This window comes from Tetrahymena thermophila, assembly GCF_000189635.1.
Source record: "Tetrahymena thermophila SB210 genomic scaffold scf_8254670, whole genome shotgun sequence".
NCBI lineage: Eukaryota > Ciliophora > Oligohymenophorea > Hymenostomatida > Tetrahymenidae > Tetrahymena > Tetrahymena thermophila.
The window spans coordinates 174,651-187,077 of NW_002476437.1; the positions used below are offsets into that span (position 1 = coordinate 174,651).

A 12,427-nucleotide genomic window follows, 5' to 3' on the forward strand; every position below is an offset into this window, starting at 1 on the left:
TCATGAAATTTGTTATCCTGTAATTTATTACTTTAAAAATGAAAAGATATTTAATTTTACTATTAAAAATAATAATTTTATCATTTTAAAAATATTTAAAGTAAAATGGAATTTATTATATTTTGTGAATGTTTTATTAAATTAATTGTTAAAATATTTAGAAAATTAATTTCTTAATTAAAATAAATAAACCGAAACAGCATATTAAAAAATGGGGGATGTCATCATTGTATATTGTCATTCATTTTAGTTTTTAATAATTTTAAAAAGAGGTTCAAATATATGTGCAAATATGAACATGATTAGACTTCTAATCAAAGCGTAAGACCACAAACCTCCCTTCCTCCAACCTCTAAAATTAATTATTTTGTTACATAAAATAAATATAGATAGATTATTAAAATTAATGTCAAAATCAATAAATATTATTTTTTTATTAAAAATATTACTTCTTATTATTAATCAATCAAATATCATTCAAATAAATATAAAAAATGTTTACAAATCATAATAATTATTTTGAAAAAATTTTTTTTCCATTTTATATTTCAATAAACGTTTTTAAATTATTAAGTCACTCATTTATTTTTTTCAATTTTAGTTTAAATTAATATCTAAATTTTTTATTTTATTTGAACCTTATGTATTTGCTTTTGTTAGCTTAATTTAATTTACTTGTTTTAAAGCTCTTTTATTTGATGCAATATTACGCGAAACTTGTTTTCTTAATGATTAAGTTTTGTTTATTTTTCTATCACTTTATTTTAAATTTTATATTACAATATTAATGTTATAATTAGGATAATAATGTTTAAAAATATTTGGTTTATCAAATATTTAGAGCATTAAATAACTTGAGTCTACTGCCAGCTTTTAAATATTATCTTCTTAACTCAAAATATTTTGTTAAATCAATTAATTTTAGAGCAGAGATAAGTTATTTTATAAATATGAATTATTCTAAATTTAGGAAATTATATCAAGTTTAGATCCTTATTAATGTTACTATTATTTCTTAATACTTTCTTTTAAGTTTACTTCTGAACTTATGGATGGCCTTTTTTTATGAGCATCTAGTTGTCTTAAGGAGTTTTCTTAAAGTTCAAATAAAGAGCAATTTGAATTTCTTCTTTTTTATGTTTCCTAAGATCTCTAGGTTAACATATTTTTAGCATGAATATGTTTGTGTCTATATTAAATTAATGGAGAATTCTTTAATTAAAAAGAAATTTAAGATAGCAAAATTTGGTTTTAATGATTATTAATTTGATTTGAATTAAGCTTTTAATTTATTGATTATAGATTTTTATGACTGTTTTAGTTGTTTTCTTAGTATTAGTAATTATGCGATTAGTTATTTTAGTTAAATTAGTTATTAATAGGATTCGTGCTAGTATTCTGATTTTGGTTTAACTGGTATTGTAAAATACTTGGGGATAAAATTAAGGATTGTTTTCTTTATAATTTGAATTGTCTTAGTTGAGCTATTTTTTTAGATTGTTATCTGATTAATTCTTACTAATTCTATTGTAGTGATTTACTGCTCTACTCTCTCTTTTAAACAATTTCATTATTTGTTAAACTCTTTAAAGAGGTTTAAGAATTATAGTTCATGTTTTACTTTGAATAACTACCATTTTGTATTGAAGAATTTGATTTTTGCTAGCAATCTTCATAAATTTGGTTGTTTGAAGAGATGGTATTAGTTACTTTAATTTATTAGGTATTTTTCTTACGATAATCTGCTGTTTAACATAAGTATTTTTTGTTTCCCTTTATCTATTACTCAATATCAGTATAACTCCTTGAAGTTTCCCTACAAGATTGAGATCTTATAATTTGCAAATTCAATTGATTTAATTTATTTTGCTAGATTTAATTTTTTGTTTTTATATTAAATTGACTCTTAATTTAATTTGAATTTTGTTATTCCGACTTTATTTATTCACATAAATCTGTTAAACTCTAAGATTTTTTTTTTTAAAACATTTTAATTTTTTCATTTTTTAAAGTTGGTTGGTTCTTAATAACAAAACTAGCCACTTGTTTGAATTATTCAATATTTAATAATTCTTCAGATTTTTCAAATGAGTTCTCTTAGTAAACTAAATTATTTTTACGATCAGAAAAGCATTTTTTATTATTTTTTTCACTAGAAATGTCTAATTTTTTCTTTTATTAATTTTATATGATATTGTCATTATTTAACTAACTATTTTAAATTTAGCTTTGAATGTTTTCTTAACTTTCTATCAAATCATCTTCAGATGTTGTGCTATTTTAATATTGTTTATATTAATTCTTTTGACTAGATAAGCTTATATTAGAATTCTTTTCTATATTTTAATATCTTTAGTCATATTAATTGTCTTACTAAGTTAGTTGATCTAAAAAAGAATTATTTGTACTTGATTAAATTTATTCTATGCTTTTTACTTACTTATTTTTCAAAGATTAACTTAAAATTTTATCTTTATTACTATAGCTACGTTCAGCTAAAGAGTTATTATCTTAATATAATTCAACTTCATATGTTTAATTCTAATCTGAGCTACTTTAATTTGTATTATTTCTTTATTTATTAGAGCTAAAAAGAGTATCATTAATGTATCTTGGGCTTATTTCATCTGTGGAGTCTTCTTCTTATTCTGCTTCGCTTATTGTCTAATTAGTGATTTCAAAATGTTTTATTTCCTTTGTAAACAATTCATTTTAGTCTATTTTCTCTAATTCTAATAATTATTGTTCTAAGTATGCTTCATCTTAGCTTAAATGCATTTCTTCCTCTAAAATTTATAAATCTAATAAATTTTCATCCTTTTCAATAAATAAATAAACTCCGTTTATAATATCAAAGTTGCTAAAAATAGAATTAAACTTAATTTATTTTCTTGACTTAAATTCTCTTTGCAAATGAGGTATAGATTTATTTTCTTTTTAAATGAGTGTTTATTTAGAGAGTGTTAAATGAGTTTTAGGACATTTTATAGAGATGTGATCTGATTTATTACATGTGTAACATTTCATGTTAAATAGCTTTTAGTTGTCTTTGAAAATGTATGCTTCTTTAAGCATCTGAAAATTCTCAAAATCTTAATCAGATTCTTTGATACACTTGAAGAATTATTCTCTTGGTATTTTATAAGTCCTACAAAAATCACTCGCTTGCGCAGTTAAAATTCTTGCATTCCCTTATATAAATTACATATCACCAAAATACTGCGATTTTTTTAGTTAATTGATAATCAAGCTTTCAGTTTAGTCTCTAAATTAATAGTCATAAGTAATTATTACACTTCCTTTGACTATATAGTATAAAGAACAGTCATCCATATCTCCTTATCTAAATATATATTCACCAGGTGAAAATAAACATTCTTCCATGATTTCAACTATTTTAGATTTTGTTTCTAATTTATCAATAAATTCTATATCTTTTAGATATTTTCCTTGAATGTCTTGAGTTAGATCATATTTCAATTATTTAGAAAGCTTATTAGTAATTTCTATTTCCTATTGCTTTCCTATTTCATTTGATTCCTTAAATTTTATATTAAGATATTTTAATAAATCATAAAATAAAATTTTTTTATATTTTCCTTTTACTTGTGTAACTAACTGACTTTGCAAATATTATTTATTTGTTATTTTCCAGTAAATAAAATAAATAATTAAATGGTTAATTTTATTGAATAAATGTTTACTTTATATAAATATAGCAGATAGTTAGAAATTTAAACTCTTAAAGTTTATTATACATTTTCTTCTCTCATTAATCTATGAATAATTTGCATATTTTCTTTATAAGATTTGTCTTTTAATTCTATATTTTCTATAATACTACCTATCCTGTTCAAACTAAATGCATAAAAGAAACCAGTAACAAACATAGTTATTGTTGTAAAAAGTATTTCATAGGTCGTTTGAGGAGTTATGTCTCCATATCCAACTGTTATCATGGTAACTGCAAGATAGTAGAATGATTAAACATACCTTGTAAACACATCTGCATCTTATATTCCTCTATATTATAGCCAAGTAGTGTTAGAACCTTGATTAATTTCATAAATTGCTAGACCATGCCAAAATAGACAAAAAATATGGCAAACGCATGCTATAATAAAAACAAGCTTTACTAAATCTACAATATTTTTCATGTTTTTTTGATAGCTCAAATAATAAGTTAACCTATTAAATGTATCAGAAAGAACAAATAATTTCATCAGAATTTAAAAGTAGATAACCAATGAGTATAGACCTTCAAGTTTTATATCTAGATAAAACATAAATAATGGCAACAAGGCTAATAAGTCCATGATAAAATTTTTTTTTAAATAAATTTTTGCTGCTTTTTTCCTATCAAATATGACATTACCCTTTTCCACAACTCCAGTGTTGAAAGTAAATAGCATATCAAGGATAAGAATAACAAATACAACCTAGAAAAAAAAAACAAAATTTTTGATATCCATTTAAAAGAAGATAACCAAACTAAAAAGAAAGATTACACTTAAAATTAAAATAGCTTACAGAATATCCCAAAGAAACTTGGATAAATTATAAGGCTAAAACATTGGAATGCAAGCAATCATATTGCTTATACAATTATTCATTTGTAGAAGGGTTTTTTTTATTTTAGGAAAGATTAAAAATAATTTGAATATTTTAGATTATTTATTTTTTTAAAAAACTGAAGAAATATCATTAATTAAGTAATGTTAGTCTCTTGTTAATTTGCCTAAAATTCTAGTGTTTTTTGTTAGCAAGCGATAAAAACTTTTAACATTAACTAGTAAATTGATAGATTTAATTAATTTTATTGGGTTTTAATTTCTTATAAAACCCTTGCGCTAAACTATCTATGAACAAGTTTTTGGTGTTGATTCTTTTTAGTTTAATGGAAATGAATCTTTTGAAAAAACTGAAACTTTTATCTTGCTTATGCTAGACTCTTGAGTTATATTTTTCTTTTTTTCAGTCATTATATCGACTTACTATTTTGTTAACTATTCCTACTTCTTTTTTTCTGAAGTAGATTTCTATTGCTCAAATTGTTTATCATCATATTCTCCTTGCTGATTAGAATTTTAAACTTATTATTAATAAAGTACACTATGTACATTATTATTGATAGTTTTTCTTTGTATTTGAATAATATCTTCAGTATTTATACCTTCATCAGTGAGCTCTTTTATTGTTTCAGCCTATTTCTAATTAAGAATTTTCAAATCAAAATGATCCTATATATTTAGTTTTAAAAATGAGTTAATAATCTTATTTAGAGTTAATTAAAGATAAAACTACTTATTCATTGAACTAAATACTATTCATATGAGTATTTATTTATGTATCATCGTTTATCATTGTACTTTCGTTCATTTTTATATGGCTTTGTAAAAGAAAATTTTAGCGTCTTTAAATAAATTTAATACTTAATTATTAATTCTATGTGAAAGTTATTCAGAAGTTTTTAGTAGAATTTTGCTTGTTGTAGTTATTTATTATTTTTATATTAATAATTTCGAGTCTTTTCATATTTTTTAATTATCAAAATTTAAAAATCAAGCAATAGATCAAAAACATAAAAATAAGGAATAAAAACTCTGTTTATATATTAACAGCAAGATATCAATTAATATTTTTAAATTAGTTTTTGAAAGCATATTTAGTCATAATTTTTAATATTTTATTTGTTAATTTACCTTTTTAAATCATCCATTAATTGATCTAATATTCTTTCTAGCATTCAGACAATTAATAATGAATCCTTTTTATAAAATTAACTTTGTGATTTTTTTAAATTTCTTTAAAGTAATTTTCCAAATATTTATATTTTATTATTATTCTTGAATGTAGAGATAAACTTTGGAAGTGAATTCAGCTTTAAGAATTTTTAACAAGTTCTATTAAACTTGATTGATTTCTTTTGTAATCCCCTATAGTCTAGCAGGTTAGGATAGAAGGTTTTCACCCTTCAGACCCGGGTTCAAGTCCCGGTGGGGGAAATTTTTTTTTTGAGTTAATTATTAGGAAAATTACTAAATTTAAATTCTTAATATTATTTGAACAAAAAATAAACTAATTATTTGATAAGTATTAATAAATACTAAAAGAAACATTTTATAAAATTAAATTAATAAAAATTAATTAAATATATAATTACTTAAAATATTTTTACATTTATTAAATAAATATAAAAACAATTATTTTTACCTTATCCGCATTTATAACAAGGAGATTCAAAATATTAAATTTAATATTTTAAAGTGCTAGCCATTATTTTTATTTTTTATTGATTAAAAATTCCATATCTACCTTAATTTCTTGATAAAAAATTCATACATAATATACTAGAAAAGGTTATTTTTTAATATATAAAAAATGCTAAAGAATAATAAATAAATTTTTAGATAAAAATATTTCAATTTTAATTTACAATAATTGATAAATCTTTAAATTTAATTTTGTTAATATTAATTTCTTTTTTAATTTATTATTTTTTTATTTTATTTTATATTAAATTTGTGGCTTATTTTCTTAAAGATTATTTTTTCTTTAATTTCTTATCATTTTATTATAATTTTTTAATAACTATGTTTATATTTTGCATAGGATAATAGTATTTGAAAATATTTGGTTTATCAAATATTTTCAACATCAAATAATTTGAATCTCCTACTTCTTTATAGTCATATCCTTATAACCCGATTGTGTTACTTTATTATAAAAACTAATTCTATGGTTGTAATAAAATGTTTTATTAATTAGAATTCGTTTAAATCTGCTGAGATATATCAAACTTTGATCCCTATTACAATTACTTTCTAATACTATCTTTCATATTTATTTCTGATTACTAAGAATAAATTTTTTTATAAATCTCATGTTGACTTTTAGGTTTTTCTAAATTATCAAAAAATAGAGAGCTTGAATTTTTCCTTTTGGCTATTTCTTAAGATAACTGAGCCTAAATGTTTTTTAAGTTTTTGCCCCTGAATTAAATTAATGGAGAGCTTTTTAGCTGTTGGGAGATATAAAAAAGTAATTTGCTATTGTAAAAGTTTTTATTTTCATTTTGACTCTATGTTTAAGCAGTAGATTAATTATTTTAAGAACAATCTTATTGTAAAAATTGATCATTTTAATTGAACTAACTATTTAAGAGTTTTAGATTTGAATTTTAGTTTTAATATAATTGACATTCTTAACAATTAGAACCCAAAATAGATGGTGGCGTCTTTTATATATTTCTTAATTGAATATTATTTTTGCACTTCTATCTTGAAATCTCTTGTTAATTCTATAATCTTGATTTACTACTTTACTCTTTTCTTTAATTAAGCTCATAATTGACTAATTGTATATTAAAAATTTAAGAAGAATTAATTAAATTTTACTTAGGATGATTAGAATTTATATTTGAAGAATTCTGTTTTAAAGCATTTTCTTCTAAAAATATATTTTTATTTACTTTGTTTAAAGAATATCGTTTTATATTATTTTTAGCTAAAGAGGGATGTATATTTATTTTTTAAACTTCTAATCCCTAATTAATTTATCTGCAAAAAATTTCATCATAAGATTGAGATCTTAGGAAATTTGAATTTATTTTATTTTATTTATTATTAAGTTTTTTATTCATTGTTTAATTTTTGTATTTTTATTAATTTATTTCTTCTTCTCTCAAATTGTTTAAACTTTAATATTTTCTATTTGTTGGTTGTGATGATAAATAATTTTAATTACCGTCAATTTTTAAGAATGTTTAATAATTATTTACTACAGATTATTTATTTTCAAAATTGTTTTCATTTTATTTGAAAATACCTAGTTTATTTTCATCTAAATTTTAGATTAAATAATTACTATTTTGAATTTTGTTTTATGTTTAGTTTTAAATATTTTATTAAGTTTCTAGTAATTATCCCGACCCCTAATTTGGCTGTATTTACATATTTAAATGTTTTGAAGAAACTATACTTTAATTAGATTTTTTTTCAGTAGTCTATTATCTCTCTTCATTCGAGGAGTAATCTTACTACTTTGTTTAATCTCTTAAAGAATTACTTGATTAAATTTTTTGTAAGCTCATATTTAATTACTTAGTTTTCGATAGCTAATTTAAAACATAATCTCTGCGACTATGGGAATTATTATGATTCTATTAAATTTAAGTATTTTCATCTAATATTGTATCCTATTGATTTATTATAGCTTAATAACTTTAAATTTCAATACTGCTTTAATTTTTTTAGTTCATTGAATTATAGTATTTCCACTCTTAATTTTTATCATTCGTCACTGAATCTGATTCTTCCTCACTTATAGTCTAATTAGTAAACTAATAGTTCTATTATTATTACTTTGGTTATTCACAATTATCTTGTTTCTACAATTCTAATAATTGTTATTCTAAGAATGCTTCATCTTAGCTCAAATGCATTTCATTTTCTAAGATCTCTAAATCTTAAAAGTTTTCTTCGTTATCTGTAAATTAATAAACCCCATATAATACCTCTAAATTTTTAAAAAGAGAATTCAATTTATTTTATTTTCTCTAAAATGTTTCTCTTTAGAAATGAGGAGTAGATTTGTTTTCCTTTTAAATTAGAGTTTATTTAGATAATGTCAAATGAGTTTTGGGACATTTTATAGAAATGTGATCTGATTTATTGCATATATAGCACTTGATGTTAAAAAGTTTTTAATTTTCTTTAAAAATGTATGCTTCTTTAAGCATCTGAAAATTTTCAAAGTCTTAATCAGATTACTTAATACATTTAAAAAACTATTCTCTTGGTATTTTATAAGTTCTACAAAATTCACTTGCCTAAGCAGTTAGAATTCGAGAATTTCCTTATATAAATTGCATATCCCCAAAGTATTATTATTTTTTAAGCTGAGTAATAATCAAACTTTCAGTCTAATCTCTACTTTAATACTCATAAATAATTTTAACGCTTCCTTTAACTATATAATATAAAGAGCAATCATCTAAATCTCCTTATTTAAATATATACTCTCCAGGTGAAAATAAACATTCTTCCATTATTTCAACAATTTTAGACTTACTTTCTAATTTATCTATAAATTCTATATCTTTTAAATATTTTCCTTGAATATTTTGAGTGAGATCATATTTCAACTATTTTGAAAGTTTGTTTGTAATTTCTATCTCATGCTACTTTTCTAATTCATTAGAATCCTATTTATAAATTTATAAATATTATTTTAATATTTTTCATAATAAATTTAATATTTCTCAATATATTATCAATCCTTAAATTTAAATAACTTTTTTAGCAAAATAAGAATAATTTAGCAAAATCAATTATAAAAGAGCAGTATTTAATGCAAAAGTAAATTATTTAAAAATTTTATAATAAAGGATTTTTTATTAAAAATATAGGGGGAGGTAAATAATGGGGAAATAAAATAATTCCATTATAAATACCATCATATTTAAATTTTAAAGAATTTGATAAAAATACAATAAAAAAATTAATGGGGGTAAAAAAAAATGAATATAAAGACAAAAGTATTGGGGGAAATTTATTGTTATTCATCTAAAATAAGATAAAAATTTAAGTGGAAGTTAAATCATTCAATTAAAAAATTATAAACTTAATTATCCATGATTTTTAGTGGATGGTTTTGATATAAATGTACTATGATTTAAAATAAATTAAAAAAAATATAAATACTTTGTATAGATACTAAAGATAATTAGAAACTTAAACTCTTAAAGTTTAAGATACATTTTCTTCTCTCATTAACCTATGAATAACTTGCATACTTTCTTTATAGGATTTATCTTTTGCCTCTATATTTTCAATAATATTACCTATTCTGTTCAAACTAAATGCATAGAAGAACCCAGTTACAAACATTGTTATTGTTGTAAATAGTATTTCATAGGTCGTTTGAGGAGTTATGTCACCATATCCTACTGTAATCATAGTAACTGCAAGATAGTAGAAAGATTAAACATACCTTGTAAATATATCTGCATCTTATATTCCTCTATATTATAGCCAAGTAGTATTAGAGCCTTAATTAATTTCATATATGGCTATCCCATGCCAAAATAGACAAAATATATGACAAACGCATGCAATAATAAAAACAAGTTTTACTAAATCAACAATATTTTCCATGTTTTTTTGATAGCTTAAATAATAAGTGAGCCTAGTAAATGTATCAGAAAGAACAAATAATTTCATCAAAATTAAAAAGTAGACAATCCAAGAGTACAAACCTTCAAGTTGTATGTCTAAATAAAACAAAAATAAAGGTAACAAAGCAATTTGGTCCATGATAAAATACTTTTTTAAATAAGTAATAGCAACTTTTTTCCTATCAAAAATGACATTACCTTTTTCTACAAGCCCAGTATTAAATGTAAATAGTATATCCAAAACAAAAATGATAAATATATTTTGAAAGAATGGAACATAATTTTGGATATCCATTTAAAAGAAGACTACTAAGCTAAACAGAAACATGACTGTTAAAATTAAGATAGCTTAGAGGATATCCCAAAGGAACTTGTATAGATTATAAGGTTAAAACATTGGAATGCAATCAGCAATGTTTTTGATTTAGTTATTGATTAGCTGAATAGGTTTTTTTAATTTAGAAAGACATTTATTAAATTTCTACATTTTAGATTATTAATTTTTTTAAAAAACTGAGGAAATATCATTAATTAAATAATGCTGTTCTTTATTTAACTTGCCTAGGATTCTTGTATTTTTTGTTAATAAACGATAAAAACTTTTAACGTTAACTAATAGACTAATAGATTTCATTAATTTATTTTGCTTTTTTTCATCTCTCTCAATAACCTCTTCAGATTAAATAGATTGTGAGCTCGTTTTTGATTGTATTTGCTCCTAATTTTATTCATTTTAATTAGTATTTTTTAACTTTAACATCATTTCATCTTTATTCATCAAGTTTTATTAATACTTCTACTTTTCTTAAGTAAATTGATAATTCATTGATCTTTAAGGTTATTTTCTAATATATTCTAAAAATTTGAAATCTGTTTGCACATTAGAAGGATTATTGAAGGAATCGGCAAGAATTTAAACAATATCTCCAGTATTGATTTCATCATGTGTGTACTCTTTTACTGTTTCGCACTACTTCTAATTAAGAATCTATAAATCTAAATGATCCTAAATTTTATTTGTTAAAAGTTTATAAGATTTAAATTTGAATCTTAGAATTTCATATGTGAATACCTATTCGTTGAACTAAATGCTATTCATGTGAGTATTCATGGTTGCAGAGTCGTTTAGTATGGAATTTTCAATCATATTTTTAAATGGCTAAAAATCAAAGTAAAAAATATGCTATTAATCTTTTAATTAATTAATTAATATTGAGCAAATAAAAATAATTAATATTAATTATTTATGAACCAATTATTATTTACTTTCTTATCAATAAAAATTGAAAAAGTTTATCATATTTTTATTATTTATTTTCATAATAAATATTGTAATTGTTTTACTTTACAATTTATAGTGTAGTTAACAATAGTAACATAATTAAAATAACTATTTATTTTTAATTGACAAATTCAAAAAGTTGTAGTAAAATTTTCTAAATTTCTTATATAAATAAATTGTTTCTAAACAATATATTCAAAATGAAATAACATTAAACTAAATTTAATTTATTTTATAATAACTTATTTAATATTTTTGGTAATTTGTAATACTGTATGATAAATTTGAATATTTACTAAATTACTTTTATTTCTAAAAAATAAATCAATTTATTTTAAATATTTTTATAAATTACAAATAAAAGTAATTTAGTAAATATTTAAATTTATCAATCAGCATTAAAAATTATCAAAAATATAAAATAAGTTATTATAAATCTATATTTATGTTAATAATTTAACTATTAAAAAATCAAATAAATATCATTTTTTTTATTTCCATAAATTAGATTAATTGTTTAATTTTTATTAAATATACTAGATTCTTTAATTATTTATTAAACTTTTCTATTATTTAAGTGTAATCCCCTATAGTCTAGCAGGTTAGGATAGAAGGTTTTCACCCTTCAGACCCGGGTTCAAGTCCCGGTGGGGGAATTATTTTTATCAAAAAAATAAAAACAATTATTATAATTTCATTCATTTCAGCTTATAAAAAAACAAATCTATTTAAAATTTAATGTGAATAAATATTTTTTTTTCAAATAAAAAAAATATGAAATAATTAATTATTTTATATTTAAAAACTTTATCTTTTTAGTTTAATTTAAATAATCAAATTATTATTATTTGTAATCTTTTGATTCTATCCAAAAATAATTTGTAAATATTTAACTTTAATTACTTTTAAAATCAAATTTTTAAATGCTTAAAAAGTATTTGAATATCATGAGAATTCTAAATTCTTCA

At 20.9% G+C, this 12,427-nt stretch overlaps 2 protein-coding genes across 2 annotated transcripts; both read right to left on the bottom strand. All coding sequences in view use genetic code 6, as the record gives it.

Annotated features, from left to right (window-relative positions):
• Positions 1 to 591: 591 nt before the first annotated feature.
• On the bottom strand, positions 592 to 5,379 carry TTHERM_00770890 (cation channel family protein; the record flags this gene model as incomplete). Its single annotated transcript, XM_001013880.2, has 4 exons — positions 592 to 3,540; positions 3,705 to 4,439; positions 4,509 to 5,240; positions 5,305 to 5,379. 4 exons carry the CDS (start codon positions 5,377 to 5,379, stop codon positions 592 to 594), a joined length of 4,491 nt encoding a protein of 1,496 aa, XP_001013880.2.
• Positions 5,380 to 7,838: 2,459 nt separating this feature from the next.
• On the bottom strand, positions 7,839 to 11,324 carry TTHERM_000770900 (cation channel family protein; the record flags this gene model as incomplete). The annotated part of the gene is made up of 3 exons (XM_012797081.1): positions 7,839 to 7,842; positions 7,953 to 9,205; positions 9,705 to 11,324. The coding sequence occupies 3 exons, from the start codon at positions 11,322 to 11,324 to the stop codon at positions 7,839 to 7,841; spliced, it is 2,877 nt and encodes a 958-aa protein (XP_012652535.1).
• Positions 11,325 to 12,427: the final 1,103 nt, after the last annotated feature.